This window comes from Pistacia vera, unplaced genomic scaffold (assembly GCF_008641045.1).
Source record: "Pistacia vera cultivar Batoury unplaced genomic scaffold, PisVer_v2 Contig77, whole genome shotgun sequence".
Classification (NCBI taxonomy): domain Eukaryota; kingdom Viridiplantae; phylum Streptophyta; class Magnoliopsida; order Sapindales; family Anacardiaceae; genus Pistacia; species Pistacia vera.
In genome coordinates, this window is record NW_022196634.1 from 1,324,866 (window position 1) to 1,343,953 (window position 19,088).

Genomic DNA, 19,088 nt, shown 5'->3' on the forward strand with positions numbered 1-19,088 from the left:
CATAAATCAAGATATTACAGAAATTTATGAAGGGTTTGGACCTTTTATTGATGTGTTCCAAATCAAATTTAGCATCCTTAAAAATCAATTCTTTCATCTGTTCATTGATTGAGAGTTTTCTTTGAGTTCGAAGTAGAGAAACGAGTAGAACACGGAACAACTTCAACTTAACAATTATAAGTTTTTAAGGGCTTGGAACACATTGTGAATGATTGCTACAAAAACCTGTCAGCCTATACCAACTATATTTTCATGATGCCAAACAGAGAAGATATAACATTAGCACGCAAGTTTACATGTGAAGAGAATCAGTCATCGAAAGTTGTACAACTGAAAGCATTACACAATTAAATAATCTGAAGCTCAATGAATAGTTCCAACTGCCTTTCTTTGAATGAATTCGCATCATCGATGACATAGAACAAATGCAAACACATGATAGTTAAGTATCAACCAAGCCACTGTTGAGCACGGCGATCCCCACCACCACCAACAGAATGCCGAATACTAATCTTTTCACTAGCATATTTTTGTTGAAGCCATTCAAAACCATTTACATCCAGTTTCCCAGTTACTGATTTCCCTTGCCTCCTGCGAGTTTGTTGTTCCTTTATAGAAGCCCAAAGTTTCTCAATGGCATCCCTTTGTCGAGCTGTAAATCTTGCTACATTATCGGAGGCATGCTTCACCAAGATGTCTATCACTGTTTGGCACCTAGAAAGAAAAAATTGTCCTCTTAGGATGAAAATCATAGTACTTAAGGACGCTACAAGAGTAAACACAGCAAAAAGTTTTTTTTTTTCTTTTTTTAGTAGCATAAAGCAATGAGCTTACCATGGAGTTTTGTAACGATGCGCAGCAATCTCTAAACAAGTAACCAAGGCTTCTCTCTGCTCCTTGAGAAACCTCTTATTCTCTTCCTCTTCCTCCTTCCTGATAGAATCTGCTGTCTCTTTCTTAACCTTTGTTCTGTCATCTTTCTTTGTTTTGTTAGGGATTAGAGCATCAAGCCCAAATGGATCAGACTCATTTTTGTTATTTCCTTCTGCCAGGGAAGCTGAAAGCACATCCTGCTTACTTTGATCGTCTTCATTAGTTATTTCTGTATCATCTTTCAGGGCCGCAGCTTCCTCAACATCGTCATCCTCAGTTGCCACTGGAAGATTAGATATGATCTCTTTTATTTGTGTAGATGTTTTTGAAAACTACATGAAGGTAAACAAAAGCCAAAGCATGAGCATAAACAGATTTCAGCAGTAATGAAAATAAGAAACGGTATTTCAGTACCACACAACTTTTTCAGGCATGCTTGTTATATCTAATTGCAGGCAGTCCAGGTATCAGGATTAGTTTGATTGAGTTTTTTTTACTGTCCTTTCCTAAACTTCCTAATTAATGAAAGAAATAACAATAGTTGAACGGGAAAAATTAATGCATGAATCCAGAAGAGATCACTTTATCAGACACACATTTATGTCACTTAGGTCATCTTTGACTAAAATAGTAATTACCAAGAGCATCCTACTACATCTACTAAGGTATACATCTAAAATCTAATAATATGCTGCAGCATCAATATGCTCAAAACTGCAATAACATGTTGCATAGCCGGACACTTCCCATCACCAAAATATATGTAGAAATTTTTATGAGTCATGATCTAGAAAGTCTGACAAATAGCCAAAATTGAAGTGCATACCACAAAGCTGTCGTCGGTTAACAAGTCATTCGCTACCACTGTCCTAATTGTCCATGTAGTTAATTGGTTCTTCTGCTTCTTAGTGAGGCACTACAAGAAACCAACATGGTAAAATAACCCTCAAGAAAGATAACATTCCTATATTCTTAAATGGAATATGTCTATATTAAATGAAATTTATATCTTACTTCAGCTGCATCTTGTGCCGCAGAGAACAATGCATGATAATCTGCTCGCACTGAAGCATCCGTGCATGAAGTGGGTAACGACATTGCAGCCTCCAGTATGGCAAAAAAGTGATCACTGGTCCCTGGTTTCACACTTGCAGCCTGAATCATCTGTATAGCAAGCTTCGAAGCCTTACCAAACTTCATGGGGTTCTTGATATGCAATGCTATTTTCTGCATGGCATCAATAACTTGCTTTTGCGAGGCATCTGTTGTTGTTTTAAACCTCAAGGACTTTTGAGGCACAGTGGCTGAGAAACAGCATGTAAAATTTAGGTTCTTTTAACACTTTGATCTAAGTATCAAAATTACACAGACAAGTATGTAACATATCAACAAGCAAACAAAAGAAGATAGAAATCCATATTTGTGGAACACTTAACTAGGTTGTCTAGTGATTAGGACCCATTTTGCAAAGATCTCTGTTATCCAGGTCCATTATAGCTCAAGTACATCACTGGACCTTCTATTTCTTGCGTATTCCTTAATTTTCCAAGTAACACCACATAGCAAATTGTCATTCTGCCCTCTAAAAGCAACAAAATATGACAAAACCTAGCCAACGTAGCATCATGAAAACCTACAAACTAGGAACCAAACTAAAGATCAAGGTAATTTAAATTCTCCATAACCTAATATTAACGCACTAAATTTTGAATTTTTTAGCATTATTCGAGACCTAATGAAAACAAACCTTCAATTACTAACCTAAAATAGCCAAACTATAGAGTTTCCTGTGCAACTAATAACATGACACTACAAAATAAACAACACCCAGATGAAAAAAAGCTAAAGCTATCTAGAAAGCACTTTCCTTGCTACCGGAAAGTTAGTCCCAGCTCAAATTTCTGTTTCAGAAACAAAGAAAAAGAGAGAATCACAGAGAGCCTAGATAATTAAAATGCAAGGAAGACACAATGAATCACCTTCTGGGTTAGACTTGGGTTTCTTGAGGGCGCTTTTGAGGATAGGGGCCGGAGCTGGAACTGGAGAAGATTCTCTTTTCTTCTTGTTTGTTGTAGATTGTTGTTCTTGCTCTGGTTCATGATCTCGATTTTGTTGTTGAGAAGAAGGTGGCGGTAATCCTTCAAATAAATTGTCACCCATTCACAAACACACACTAAAAAACTAGTTCTCACTCGATTCCACCCTGCAAATGAAAACAAACTCAAGCTTTCTGCCCGAAAGAACAGAATAGAAGAGACTGGGAAGGAGGAAATCAACACGATGACCCACCCCAAAAATTAAATTAAAACTAAATAGAATTTGGGCCCATGAATTATTTGAGGTGGGCGGGAGGTTTAAGATTTGGGCTTGAAATTGGATTACTAAATGCACACCTACAGATATAGAAGTGACAGCCTTTGAAAATAGGTGTAGTTTTTTCAAAGCAAATGAAGAAGGTTTGAGTTTAAATAGTACTATCTTTTAGGGGAAATAATACAACCACCGATGGTAGTGCACCGAATTTATATACTGAATAACGTGATAAAATCTTGACCGTTGATTAATTTTAACTTAATATTAATCAACAATCAGGATTTTACCACGTAATTTGGTGCACAAATTCGGTGTACTACCGTTGGTGGCTGTAGCATTACTCATCTTTTAGAGCTTGTATTATTTATTTAGAAAGTCATACTATATATATATATATATATATATAACCTCTCTATAGTGATACTTTATATAATAATAAACTCTACATAGTCATAAAAAACTCTAGTCTCAATTTGAGATAGTTATAAATAAGAATAAACTCCACATTGTAATAAGTTATAATTTTTCTAATTCCCGTCTTAAGGAAAGTTACCTCCACATAATAATAATTATTTATATATTACCAAAAAATATATGTTATGTTACATTATAGGTTTAAGATGAAATAAAATATTTATCTAAAGTTGTTTGGGACAATGATTTATAATTTTAGAGTTGTTACCACATCTTTTACCTTGCTAGTATGTAATAACTTACTAGCATTGACACTTTCTTGTTGAAGCCAAAATATTTTTAGCTTCTCAAGCATGTTTAGAGCTTCATGGCATGAAACTTTTTGTATTTCCGTACTATCATCCTTAGAATTATTTCTTTTATCTCCTTGTCTAATTGTAGCAATGATTTCTTTTTTGGTTAAAGCATACACGATTTGTTGCTCATTTGGATGATCAAGAAAGACATTAGTATCCATTCGATTAGTGTAGTGAAATTATCGAATCTGATCACTCATTTTTGCAATGACTCTTTTATTTTTCTCGTCCAATTCATTTGTAACTTGCAATTCATCAAAATCGAGGGTCCTAATTTTGCAATGCTTAAAACCATTGGCAATTGTCTGTGGCTTCACATCAATTAACCATGCATCAACTGCATTTATAGTTCCATCAATGACACTTATCTTTGCTGGTTCCAAGACACGGTCTTCAATCAATTTCAAAAGTAAGCAATTGAAGTGCTGAATTGAAATCCTAATACTACTAAAATATGAATTGAAATCCTAATACTGGACTACTAAAACATGAATTAAAAAATAAGAAATCAAAACTATAATTTTTGTAATTACACCTCCATTAAATTATAACCTCCTTATAGTAATAAAATTAGTTAGTCCCACCGTTATGACTATAGAGAGGTTTTACTATATATGTCATTAGCTTGTGTTCACATTAAAAGGCTCTAAATTCATGCCTAAACCTAACCCTCAAAATTTGATGATTAGTATATTGTTGCCCATNGGCGGGAGGTTTAAGATTTGGGCTTGAAATTGGATTACTAAATGCACACCTACAGATATAGAAGTGACGGCCTTTGAAAATAGGTGTAGTTTTTTTAAAGCAAATGAAGGTGGTTTGGGTTTAAATACTACTATCTTTTAGAGCTTGCATTATTTATTTAGAAAGTCATACTCCATATATATATATATATATATATAAAGAGAGAGAGAGAGAGAGAGAGAGATGGCCTTGGGATCAAGGGAAGGAGCGCAATGGTTGTGGAATGCGTTTGGGTTTCTTCTTCGGTCGGCCAATGGTGAGCTAGATGGTAGTGGTAGGACTATTAAAGGGATCCAATCCCTGTTGTACACAACTTTTTGGAGAAAAACTTCTTGCCCTTGCAGTCATTCATTCCTTTTTTTTTTTTTTTTTTTTTTTAATAGACACTTGTTACAACTGACTCAATTACACCCACTTTGCCTAATATACAAACGTGGGATACATTGCTAAAGACTAAGACTTGAACAAGGAAACTACCAAGGACTCATGCATTAAAAAAAGGAATTTCAATTCTGGTTCAGGACTCGCATTCGGAATCTAATATGAGTCGTTGTTCCAATTTTAAGGTTGGTGATGGTTCAAGTGAGTGCGTTGGAGGGTATTTCTCTATTCTGGAGTCAGGTTATGTTGAGAAAGGGCTTGATTTGGTTGTTGATCTCGATTTGGCTATGGCTAGGAACGTTCTTCTTCAAAGCCTGCCGATGTGCCATTCTTTGATGGTGAGTGAAGAATTTTGTCCTCTAGTTTCTGGTCAAGGGGGTATCATTCTGTTGGCACCGAGCAATGAGCCTGTGAACCCTTCTGTCTCTGGGTTGTATCTAGGTTGTTTTACGAGTTTGGAGTCGGGTAGTACTTTGGATTATGAAGGAGCTCAACTCTTCTAAGCTTGAGTCTACTGCTACAAAAGACCTGATTAGTTAGTCTTTGTCGGATGGGCCAATTGGTCTTGTGCATTACCTTGGTTTTTCAATCCTAGAAGAATAAGTTGAAACTGGTCTAGCTGTGCAATCCAGTGGGCCCTTATCGTTTGTGATGGAAATTGGGCCTAGATCTTCGCTGTTGGGCACTAAGCCTATCTTATTTAGGCAATTCAAAAGCCCAATTAGTCATGTTAGCCAATTGGGTTCTTCTTCTTCTTTGGGGGTCCTTGAGCCGAGCACCCATAACCTTGTTAACAACCAGCCTACTAATTTATCTCTTAACCTAAGTTCTAATTATGGGGGTTCCTTTTCTGATTTGAATAAAATGTAGGCTCCTCTTCATATTCAGCAAATTCTTGAGGATACTCCATTTAATCCATTGAAACCTAGTTGGGCATTTATTGCCTCTGGCAAATCTCGGACGAGTAAGCTACCTTTACACTATGTTAAGCTGATTGTTAACTCGACAAGAATTATGTCCATCAAACCTTTGGTGTCAATTTTGGTGAATGGAAAACGGCAAGGGGAAATTGTTAGAGTAGGTGCCCTAAAGCCAATCAATTATTGTAAAATTGACTCTGTAATAAATGTTTATTTATCAATAAAAGGCATATTCTTCTATATAGTGTATGTAATGATATATGTCCTTAGGATGGTAGAATCATGATGAGGATATCAAGTGTTTCAAATCTTGATAGTGAGAACCCTATGATCACATATGGTAGTCATTCTAGAAACGTCCATAGCCTTAGTATTATTCTAACCAAGGACACAGATAATACGATAAGACTATCATAGTGTTGAACGACCCTATCGAAAAGCAGTGACTGATTTCACTTGTCAAGGTTGTTTGCCGACAACTTGGTGTAACACATGGGTGCTTGCTAGAGGCAAGTTCACTGGACAGACCCACTAGAGGATTCCATATGGATGGTAACCCTAGTGTCTATGGAATAAATCCTCTAACGGATGGTGGTGCATGTGATCCTTATACTTAAGATCACTGGAACGCCTTGTGCACCAATTGGTGTAGTTTGACACTAACCCAACATAGTTCTATTCAGAGTTATCAACACGGTAGTGATTGGCTACATTGAGAAGTGTATCAGGACTATGGTGGATTGACAAATGATTCATCACTCCTGGGTACGGGAGAAGTTATCTCACTAGGTAATTCAGTAAATGGCAATGACACTAAATCTGTGGCCACAATGGGATTGAGTTGATGCTCAATCCAATTTAATACTTCTGTCATTGGTCCACAACTGAATACAATCATGTCAAGGATATCTGAGGTTGACACTATTTCTGTACCTCGGTCTCGATGAGATAACAGTTGATGAAAAGATTTGATTGCACATTAACCATACCGTTGACGGTCTGTAGTTTCTCTGAATCTGAATCTATCTGGTAGCCATGATGCCTTGCTAGAGGCCAATCTTGGTTTATGTGTAGTGAAACGATTAATTGGTGTTAATCGTAATACTACACACTGCCGATATGAAGAGGGGCCTACGGGTCACACACTTAGAAGATAATTTAAGAATCAATTTGTGAGAAGTGTATTTTCGTCTTTTATGATGAAAGGGTATTTTGGTAATCTCACAGTGCAATTAAATTTACTGAGGTTGTTGCATGTATTTAATTTTAATATTAAAATTAAATTAGTGAGATTATATTTAAATATATCTCTGTATATATTTAAATGAATTATTTTTATTAATTAAATGTTAATATATTATTATACATTAATTGATTTTAATTATAATAATAATAAATTAATTAAAATACCATAAAGGGTGTGTTTGGTTGCAAGGGTGAACTAGGGTTGGAGCCAATGGATATTTCTAAGTGGAATAGGGTTTTAATTGTTGCACTATATAAGTGCAACTTAAAATTAAAACAAATAGAATTATTCATTCAATCAAAACTCTAGCCACCCAAAAGGTTTTCTCTCTCTCTCTCTCTCATGTTTTCTTCTTCAAGTGAAGAAGAAAATTTTTCAATTTTGATTGTTTTTTATTCTTGATGCCGGCAATTGTTCTAGCAAAACAATTGTCGGTTCTTCGGATTATCTTCATATGGACTTCCATGAGCGCGATCCTACATTGGATCGATTAGCAAAGAATCACGTGAACAGCATATGGTGAATAGTGTTTGTGTCCGAAATCAGAAATATTCGAAGGAGCCTCCAAACATACGTAAGTATTCTAATCCTTGAATGAATTTATTTTATACAGATTTTGTTTATAAACATGTAAATGGTATAATCTATACTCGGATCTTGCCAAAAAGGTAATTGATTTATCGATTGAATTTTTTGTTTTCTGCTGCGTTTAGTAGATCAATTACTTACATAAACTTGCCTTGTTGGGTCTTTCTTTGAAAAGAAGCCTCCATTCCATATTGTCCAAGTTTCAGCCATGCATATGTGGAAGAAATACGATATCACTGACGTTATGATGAACGAAAAGATGTTTTTCTTTTTCAAATTTGAAGCAAAAGTCTAAAGTCCATTGGTCAAGCGTTAGCGACCAGAACTCTGCTTGTTTTTTGTTTTCACAAGTCTTTGAATCTAATCATGTGTCTAGACAGATTGAGAGAATCCAAATTGATCACAATTCAATTGTTAAGGTTAAGGATCTTGTTGGTGCTTTTTTTTTATTTCTATAAGTTTCTTCTTGGCACAACTTATCCTGTGTCTCTCATGGTTGGGCATAAAGACTTATTCTGTAAGAAGGCTTTAGAGGTGCAATGTGATCTCATGGTTCGCATGGTAAGTAGAGAAGAAATCAAGTTTGTCTTATTTGATATTGGAGATGATCGAGCTCTTGGGCTTTATTGGTACTCCTCAAAGTTTTTCAAAGCTACTTGGAGTATTGTTGGTGATGAAGTCACCAAGGCCATCTCTAATTTTTTTTTATAACGGTAATCTCCTCAAGGAATTGAATGCCACTATTATCTTGCTAGTGCCGAAGATTGCAGTGCCCCTCTGTGTTATGGATTTTAGGCTTATTTCCTACTGTAACGTCTTATATAAAGGTATCTCAAAAATTCTCTCTTGTTATATCAAAGATTTTCTAAGTGAGATTATTAATATTTCTTAACCTCCTTTTGTCTCGGGCATTGTATAAGTGATAATATCTTATTAGCCTAAGAGTTGTTTAGGATTTATCATTGGGATGCTGGTGTTGCGAGATGTGCTTTCAAAATCGATATTCAGAAAGCCTACGATTGTCTTGATTGGGGTTTTCTCTTGTCCTTGTTGAGGTTGTTTGGCTTTCCTGAAAAAATGTTGAATTGGATCAAGAAGTGTGTTACCTCTTTTTTCTTCTCGGTGGCTATTAATGGTAAGCATCATGATCTTTTTTCTTGTAAGTGTGGTCTTCGTCAAGGGGATCCCCTTTCCCTTTATTTGTTTACTATAGTCATGCAAGTGTTGTCTTTGATTATTAATCGCAAAATTAGAGATAGGGAGAGATTTTGGTTCCAGATGTGAAAAATAGAAAATTAGCCACTTCAATTTTATAGATGATATGTTCTTCTTCTGCTATGGGAATCCTGGCTCAGTCCAAGTGCTTAAAATCCTAGCTCGGTCCAAGAGCTTAAAGATGCCCTCGCCGAGTTCTCTGATTTATCTAGGTTGCTTCCTAACTTGACCAAAAGTTCTACATTTTTTTTGTAATGATTCAGATGAGTATAGAATTATCATCAAGGATATTATGGGGTTTCCCTGAAGACGAGCACCCAGTCAGATACTCGGGGATCCTCCTTATTACCTCTAGGTTGTTTCATAAGTATTGTCTCCCCTAATTGAAAAGATAGAGATTCGTCTCAACTCTTGGAAAAACCAGGATCTCTCTTATGCTAGTAGATTGTATCTTATTCTCTCTGTTCTTGCTTCGCTCCATGCTTATTGGGCTAGGATTTCATTTTACCTAGTTCGATTACTACCACCATTGAGAAAATGATGCGGTTATTTCTGTGGTCTGGTAATGATATTAGTAAAAGGAAAGTTTGTGTTTCCTATAAAGATATTTGTTGTCCTAAATAAAAAAAGGGCCTGGGTATTAGATCGTTGAGGAGTAAGTTATGCTCTTATGGTGTATCACTTGTGGAATGTTGTGAGTGGAAGAGATTCTTTGTGGCTTCAATGGGTTCATTCTTGTACATTGAAAAGGAGAATTTTTTGGAGTGTTTGGGTTCCTTGGAATACAAGTTGGTGTTGGAGGAAGCTTCTTTCTTTTGAGAGATAAGGTACGTAAGCATATTAGAACTTGTTTAGGGGATGTTCAAAATGTGTCTCTTTGATTCGATAATTGGCACCCTTTAGGGCCTTTGGATCGAGTTATTCCTTCAAGACTCTTTTATGAATCTGGCCTAGGTTATGTTGCTTGTGTTGAGGATGTGTTTCATGAGGAGTATTGGTGCAAGCCCCTTAACATTGTTGATTTGTCTCCTATGTTAAGTGTCCTTAATATTCCAACCACTATTATGGGCTCTAGGAGCTATGTGTTTTGGCAAGATATAGATGTTAATAGGGTTAAATTCACTACCAAACTGGTCTAGACAAGCCTTTTAGAAACTAAACCTGTGGATCCTTGGAGCATGCTTATTTGGAATGGGTTTTGTGTCTTTAGGCACTCCTTTATCGCTTGGTTGGCCTTTAAGTATAAACTTCTTCCTCATGATAAAATGAAACACTAGAGAAATTTGGATGACTTTCTTTGTAAGGTCTGTAATGGGGTTGCGAACTCATTGATCATTTGTTTTTTTCAATGCACGTATGCTTAAAAAATCTAGAGTTTTGTTCAAACAAATGATAAGTTTTTTCCTTCTCTAGTAACTGGTAGGATATTGTTAACTGGTGTGCTACTAAATTTCGTGGTAAGAATATTAATGTTATGGTTGGTAAACTTCTCTTATGTGCTTCGGTGTATTTTATTTGGCAAGAGATGAATTATCACACTTTTAAGAATAGAAGTAGAAGTAGTGATCATCTTACTACTATAATTATTGGAGAGGTTAGACTTTGGCTTCACTCCTTTAGGTTTAAGGATAGTCCCTATGTTCGATGTGTTGTCTCTGAATGAAGTCTCCCTTTGGATTGTATAAAAGGGACTTTGGCTGTGGTTGACACTCCTCCTATTTAATATGGTTTGGCTTAGGAGTTGCTAGTTGCTTTGTGTTTTGGAATCTGATGTTGGGTGGTCTGCTCACTACTGGGTGCAAGTTTTCTAGATTATATTGGGGTCTATCTTGTGATTGGCAGAGTGGTGTTTGCTTGGTGTGCCTGGTTGTGTGTAGTCCGTTAGATGATGATTTAGTTCTGCTCCCCTTTTGTGTGGTTTGCTATTCTGTTGGGTTGTTGCTTATGAGGATCTGTTTATATGTTCAAGTTTTGGGTAGGTAGAGTGTCTGGGGATTTCGTTTTTGGTTGGGATGAGATTTTGCTTTTGTTAGGGTTGTTGCCTACGGTGATTTCTTCATGTATGGGTTGATTGTGGTGACTCTTTGGGGCTTTTTTCTTTTTGTCTTCCTGTTGGGCTAAGCTCTTTTTTTTTTAGCATGCACCTACATCCCCCTTTCTTCCTACTACATGTTGTTTCATTCTGTTAATATCTCCACCTCTATTTACCTTGCCACAATAAAGACATATTCTTTCTATTTTGATCTAGGCCCTCAACAATATGTCCCCATGCTATAACACTCTTTGCTCAAAAAAATTGTGAGGAAGCAACCGTAGACATAGAGTTTTGCCCAGACCCAAATGATGACATTCTTTGTCTTTACCTCAGATAATCCTTGGAACATGAAACATGAATGAAAACAAATAAAGTTAAAAAAGAGAAATGTCGTAGATTCTTTATGAAAAAGATTGTTCAAGGCATGCATAACTAGTGACTTATTATTGGTTGTCAAATCGCGTATCGTATCGTGTATCGAAAACCTAATTTTTCGAATCGTGTATCGCGAATCGTATCGTATCGTAGGATACGCATTTAAAAAAATAATAATAATAATAAATTTTTAAAAAAATTAATATAATCCCCAAGATTAATTAAAAATTTTGTGATACTATTGGCTTTAAATTATGGTATTACATAATCAAAATTAATCACAAACTTAAGAATCTATATCATTTCCTCTCAACCATTTATATTATTTCCAAAATCAATGTCAATATCTATATCTCCACTAGTATTATTATTATCATGTAAAATAGGCAACATATCTTCCTCTTCACTTTCTCTGTCTTCATCACACAAAATGGGCAATACATCTTCCTCTTCAACAACTTTTTCTTTAGCTTTTTTTTTTGTTAGCATTCAAGTTCCTTGGTCTTATAAAGAAATCATCAAACCGTCAATATACATGGTACATTCAATTTTTTATTAAAAGAATTGCTAGATTAATATCAAAGTAAGATATACCTCTGGCTCTTTTATCATTAGGAGCACCTTCATCTATGTTGAAGCATTCTTGAACATCCATCCATGAATTATCATCCGTCAAGCAAGGATCTTCTTTTTCCATAATCCACTCATCATTAGATTCTATGTCCAATAAACATATTGGATCATATGCCTCTCCTTTCTCCTCTCTAAGCTTTTGCCCCATTTCTAATTGAAGGTTATATTTAACAAAGACAAGAGCATTCAATCTTAATTTGTTGCTCTAAACGATTCCTTCTTTTAGAATGCACATGTTCAAAGGTGCTCCAATTTCTTTCACAGCACGTGGCACTGCATGTAAGGCTTAAGACTTTTATGGCAAGTGTTTGCAACTCTTTGCACTCTTCTCCATAGCTGTCCCACCATTAAGCTATTTAAAAAAAAAAAAAGAAAAAAGTAACAAACATATAAGCAAACATACCCGGTTGTTTTTTGTCTCTTGTTATTATGGTCATATCCATTCCAAATAATCCTACTCCTCTTTTAAACTTGTCAAGTTGAGCATCAACTTCAACTCTTGTTTCCACATCGAGATACATCTTCTCAATTACAAGTTTAACTTCTTTGTCCGGATTGAAGTTTGGATCATAATGGTACCTAATATATAAAATCAACATAAATTAGATTTCTAAATTCAAATTTTCAAGCAATTTTTATATGGATTAAAAAAAAATGATCAATACTTACTTAGGATTAAGGTAGTATGCCGTTGCATGAAATGGCTTATGAAGTTGAAAATCCCAATGAGTGTCAATTATCTTCCATATTTCTCTATATCGATGCTCCACATTGTTGAAATTCTTTGCAATTTGATTCTTTGCTCTTCTCATGGCTTCATATATGTATCGTATTGCTGGTTTCACATCACCATCTACAAGCCTCAAAACCTCCACTAGTGGATCCACACATTTCAAGGCAAATTGGATGGATTTCCAAAATCTTGTATCACTCAAGATAATATCCACCACTTTTTTCCCCTTAACTGTAGTAGCATGTGTACTATTTGCCCATTCTTCTGATGCAAACATGGACCTAAGAGCTAGTTTACTATCCATAATGCAACTCAATGTGAGAAAAGACGTTGCAAATCTTGTTACTGCAGGTCGTGCTAGCTCTTTATCCTTTGAAAATTTTCTATATAAATTAAGCACCCATGTATGCCTATAAATGAAACTTATGACTTGCTCGGCTTTTGCAATGGTGTCATAGAATACCGTAATCTTTCCAATATCCTCAAGAATCAAGTCAAGACAATGAGCCGCACAAGGAGACCAAAATGGCTTTCTCCTTTTCTTTTCTAACATTCTACCGATAGCTACATAATTGGATGCTCCATCAGTTACCACTTGTACAACATGCTCTTCTCCTATCTCCTCTACAACACTATCAAGTAACTCAAACATTTTTTGAGCATTTTTTAAAAATTCGGAGGTATCAATAGATTTAAAAAAAAAACTGTCCCACTTGGACTATTGACAAGAAAGTTACTCAATGATCTACCCTTTCCATCCGTCCACCCATCTGACATTAATGTGCAACCATTCTTTTTCCACTCATTTTTATACTTTCCAAGTTTTTCTCCCACAAGATCAACCTCTCTCTTCAAATAAGAAACTCTTACTTCATGACAAGTAGGAGGTTTCAATCCCCTTCCCTAATCTCCCACTAACTTTAACATGTCAACAAAAAGAGGACTTTTAACTAAATGAAATGGTAATGCATTGCCATAAAGACACCTACATATACCTTGAATTACCTTTTCCCTATCCTTCACAACTTCATTTAAAGTTCTTTGCTTAGAGTTAGAACCACTTCCTTTTTTTCCCTTACTAAGAAAACTATCAATTTTACCCGTATTTGGATTAACATCTTGCTGTTTAAAAATATCAACCATATCATCATCATCATCATCATCCTTATTAACTTTCTTTGCTTCCAACAACTCTTGAAATTTCATCTTAACATCTTCGGGAACTTGACTACATGGCTTAACTTGGATATGGGTTCCAGCAAGATGATTTTTCATTCGTATTACACCACCCCAATATGTTATACCACAATAGTTACATGTAAGATGCAATCTATTTTCCTCATTTACTTTTTTACAATGCTCCCATGTAATATCATCTAATTTTCCCTTCTTATTTCTCATGATTCAAATCTCAATCTTAATCTAATGGACCAAAAGAGGCTACAAAAAACCAAATGAAGAAGCATAACGTAAGGAAAACAAATCAAAACTTACATACAAGAGGTCTGTAAATTTGTTATCCATAAAACAATGCAACTAGGAATTTCTTGGTATTCTAATACTATATTATTTAATTGTCTCCAGTTGTATTCAACAATCAACAAAGAAATCACTTTTTTATATTCTTAATGTGCAAGACTAACAAATCAAGGTTTTTGTAATATTATATTACAAATCAAATATGTAATGAAAAAAGAAAAAGAGTAGTTTACCTGAATCAATTCGTGTAGAACTTGGGTGACTTTTAGCTTAATTGGTTTAATTGCTGACAGCTAAGGAGTGGGGACCGAGAGGCTGAGGTGCGTGCAACTGCTCTTTCACCATGAGTGAATCTAGCTAGGGTAAAATTAGGGATGGGTAATTTTGGGTGGGTATTAGTAAACCGGGTCGAGGTGACCTGAATCAATTCGTGCAAGACTAACAAATCAAGGTTTTTGTAATATTATATTACAAATCAAATATGTAATGAAAAGAGTAGTTTACCTGAATCAATTCGTGTAGAACTTGGGTGACTTTTAGCTTAATTGGTTTAATTGCTCACTGTTGAAGAGTGGGGACCGAAAGGCTAAGGTGCGTGCAACTGCTCTTTCACCATGAGTGAATCTAGCTAGGGTAAAATTAGGGATGGGTAATTTTGGGTGGGTATTAGTAAACCGGGTCGAGGTGACCTGGATCCGACCCAAACTATTTCAACCCAACTTGACCCGAAAATTTTTTTGGGCATTAGGCCCAAATAAAAAAAGTCATATCAATTTGTATTGATATTTTTAAGGATACGGGCCGATACATATCATATCGTAGGATGCATATCAATGTATTGAAAGGTTTGCGATACACCCTCTGATACGTATCATTGGCGACCCGTATCGTAGGATTCGTATCGCGTATCGTAGGATACTAACAACCATGTGCTCCATTGCCCCTAGCTCTGATACCATGATGTTACAACCTAGGTTATGGAGATAGACTTGGGATCGAGTGAAGGGGCGAGATGGTGGTGGAAATGGTTTGGGTTCTTCTTTGGTCAGCCAATGGTGAGTGAGATGGTAATGGTGGGATTGTTAAAGGGATCCAATCCCTGTTGTACAAAGCTTTTTGGAGAAAAACTTCGCCTTGCATTCATTCATTCCCCTTTTTTATAGACTCCTTTTACACCCAATCACTACTGTTAAACAATCCAAAGAAATAATAAAAAGAGGAGATTAGGGTTTCATTGATACTGTACAATGTAATTGAATACAAAAAGAATAATTTAACCTAAATACAAAAAGACTATATATAAGCTAAACAAAGAAAATAATGAAAAGACATATCTACCCTTAATAAACAATAAAACAAAATAACCATATATTTCTTAACAACTACACTAACATGGGATACATTACTAAAGAGCAAAGACTAATATTTTGAGTAACAAATCTAGTTGGGGTGTTAAATTTTTCTATCATATTTCACATTTTCAACCCAATTCAAACTAGAATGCAATATAATATATTGAACAATCAATACATGAAATTTGAATTGAATTTAAAAGAACTTGTATTCAGATGTGATTTCTATGAAAATTGGGATACACATGATGCTCTCTTAACCATCTTTTAAGAGATCTTGTATTCAGATATATATATTAATATATGAATAATCTTCTTTTTGGCATGCCATATAGTCATAGTGTATATATCTAAACACTTATTTAAATGTAGACTCAAGAATCAAATTTATATTTTGTCAATTCTTTTATTTGATTTCATTTGTTATAAATTAAAAGTTATTAAGTAGTATACGAACTGTTTGATGTCTGCGATATTGACTTATTGTGATCCACTCTTGAAGCATCAAAGTTGGATTAATTTAATCTAATTAGCGTCTTCACTATTTAATTTATTGATGTTTTCAGTGTCTTCTTCCCAAACTTGACATAGTTGTATATTATTTCCCACATTGTACCATTTTGTTCTTAATTAATTTTCTACTAAAACTATACTGGACGATTGTTTTGTTGGAACTTGGAACTTAATGTTAATTAATTTAGAGCCGAGATTAGAAAATCCCTCTAATTTGTGTATGGATATGGCAGCCAGAACTTGATCATCAACATGTTTATTATTTTTTAAAATTTTTTATTTTAAATTTTCTGGAGGAGAATTAAAAACCCATAGTGGGGGCATTTATCTAGGTTGCAACTCACTAGGAGAAATCAGTATTCAAAACGAAATATTTATTAATTTAATTAAGCGAATAAAAAACAAAAGCAAAAGACAATGAGCACACTCTTAAAACATGTCCCAAGAAAAAAAAAAAAAAAAAAATTGTGAAGATCACGGGCAGGGCACCAACCCTATAACAAGGCATTACCATGTGCTGAATCCATTTACTTTTAAAATTTCTAATTCTATAAACTTAGCAGCAGACACCAATTAAATTATACTGTAACTTTTAATTAATTGTATATCACTTTATATAAACCTAAATTTGTCTTGAGATGAAGAGAATCTTAATCCACTGTTTCATTATGTCATCAACCATGACTTGGTATATATAATAGAAAAAACTAATGACATTGAGTTAAAAGAAAAGGTCAATGAATTTCATAGTATTTGTATGAACTGGTAGAAGAAACAATGAGGTGAGGACAATTGAGCTTGTTTAGTTGATGATCAATTAGTCTTTAACCAGTAATCAATTAATAATGTTTATTTGAATAATTCGCCAAGCATACGGAATTGGCCTTTAGTGTCATATTCGATATGTTGGCTTTAATGGCTTTATTCTACAAGAATTATGACCTATTCCGGTGCATGAAAAACGTCAGAAGAGGCCATATTGACCTTACAGAACATCAACTAAGATGCGAAATATGATATACAAATCTGTTGATAAGACTTNTTTTAATTTGAAAGTATCAGTGGATCCTTCAGAATCTATGGGTGCTGTGATAAGCCATTTCTAGTCAAGCCAATATTGCGGTTTGTGTGTTTCTTTATGTTTCCCCAATGGATGTTACTTTTATGAACTAAGTTGTGCACTTCTTTTTTTTTTTTTTTTGGCTATGCAATGGTAATTGTTTGCATTTATATAAATTGAGAGATTTATGATGATATATAGAGAGCTTTTCATTGTGTGTGTTCAGGTTTGAGAGATGTCGCTTTTTGTAGTGTGTGCAATTTCTAGAAGGTTGTTTCAGTTTGTATAGGCTGTCCAGTGTGTGTTTGCTGTTGGGAGTTTTCTGCAGTTTGTGCAACTTTTGATTGTTGGTTACTTTGTGGTGGGTAATGCAGTATTTTGCAGGATTATGCTGCAATTGTGTTGTTGTCGAGGAAGTGCTATAACTTGGTCAAAGATGCAGCAATTTTTGCAGTTTCTATTTGCTCTTTCCGAGAGATTTTGTAACTGGTGTAGCTTGTGCGTGTGTGCAGTTGTTGAAGCTACTGCAATTGTTCTCTGCCTTTGGTGCTGTGTGCAGTCTTCGGGTGTCTGTTACAGCTTGTGTGGTCCATGTTGTTTATGCGTTTTTTGTTTTTAAGATTTCCTTCCAGCTTGTACAGTGTGGATTGCTAGTTTTGAAGTTTGGCCTGTTTTTCTAGTTTTGGTCTCTTGTGTATAAGGAATGTCTTTCCTTGGTTGTCCTCGCTTTTGTAGTTTTGCCCCTTGGGAATGCCCAAGGTTTTTGGTTCTAAAGGGGAGTCCCCTTTCCCAGGTTGTAATTCTTTTATTCTTGTATAAAATTATTGGGTTTACCCCCAAAAAATAAAAAGTAACTTATTATGACTATAATTATGTGTATATACATATATTGAATTTTTTATTGCTTCTTCTAAATATGGATTAGTATTTACATATCACAAAAAGATTGCAAGATCTTCTATACAAAGAGTATGCCCCAAAAACACTACACTAATAGCTAGCAAAATGCAGCATTGAAGTTGCATCCATAACACACTGCACAAACAGCCAATCTTCTTAACAAAACACTGCACTGCATAGCTCCAAACTTACTTCTGGGAACTGCAAAAATGCAGTTTTCTGCTGTTGCATCTCCAAACAAAACTCTCCAGAATCCTTTGTTTGACCATGCACCAACGCCACCCACCACACAACAACAACCAACATACCCAAATACTGCAAAAAACAAAAACAAAGCTGTAGCACCAGAAAATATTAATGAATAAAAAGAGATTACCAACAAAATATTACCTCCACAACATTGAAATGAGAAGAAGAGTTGTCTGGATTTTTTTCACTACACTCTTCCATCTTTCGTACTTTGATGCAACACCAAGACCAAGTTCAAAAAAGCTTTTCGTTTTTGGATGTGATGGTCTGCTGAACCAACCTACACGATCAAAGAAGTTCATTTAAACATACATTACCAATAATCTATATAGACTATTTCATGTATATACATTACCAATAATCTATATACAGTAAAAGAAAGCAAATACCTTTGGCAAGTTGAAAGAGTTATTTTTATAAGTACATCTTTACCATATGCCAGCTTGATACATTTCAAGCCATTCTGTCGTCTATTGAGATTTGCAGAATTCGTTCCAGTTTTTTTGTTTACTGCTTGAAGTTTGCAATAATGTTTATTTTCTCAGACAAACAGATTATTATTGCTATTGTATCTGGAATATATTGGACAGTCCTTGTGTTTCTGGAGAAGTCCTTTGCAAGTCAGGTTCCAGCAAAAGAAAGCAAATACAATCTTATGGGTTTCTATTTTCAGAGCAATTTTTTTATAAATTCAGCAGATGAAAATGAT

At 35.0% G+C, this 19,088-nt stretch overlaps 2 protein-coding genes across 2 annotated transcripts; both read right to left on the reverse strand.

The window, feature by feature from the left end:
* Positions 1-254: 254 nt before the first annotated feature.
* Positions 255-3,135, reverse strand: LOC116116305. The gene is made up of 5 exons (XM_031402400.1): positions 2,853-3,135; positions 1,888-2,177; positions 1,700-1,789; positions 835-1,205; positions 255-714 (listed from the first exon to the last, which is right to left on the reverse strand). The coding sequence occupies exons 1-5, from the start codon at positions 3,031-3,033 to the stop codon at positions 450-452; spliced, it is 1,197 nt and encodes a 398-aa protein (XP_031258260.1). The 5' UTR covers positions 3,034-3,135; the 3' UTR covers positions 255-449.
* Positions 3,136-11,949: 8,814 nt separating this feature from the next.
* Positions 11,950-14,101, reverse strand: LOC116116350. Its single transcript, XM_031402438.1, has 6 exons — positions 13,832-14,101; positions 13,564-13,729; positions 12,763-13,450; positions 12,497-12,672; positions 12,055-12,243; positions 11,950-11,963 (listed from the first exon to the last, which is right to left on the reverse strand). Exons 1-6 carry the CDS (start codon positions 14,099-14,101, stop codon positions 11,950-11,952), a joined length of 1,503 nt encoding a protein of 500 aa, XP_031258298.1.
* Between the last annotated feature and the right edge of the window lie 4,987 nt (positions 14,102-19,088).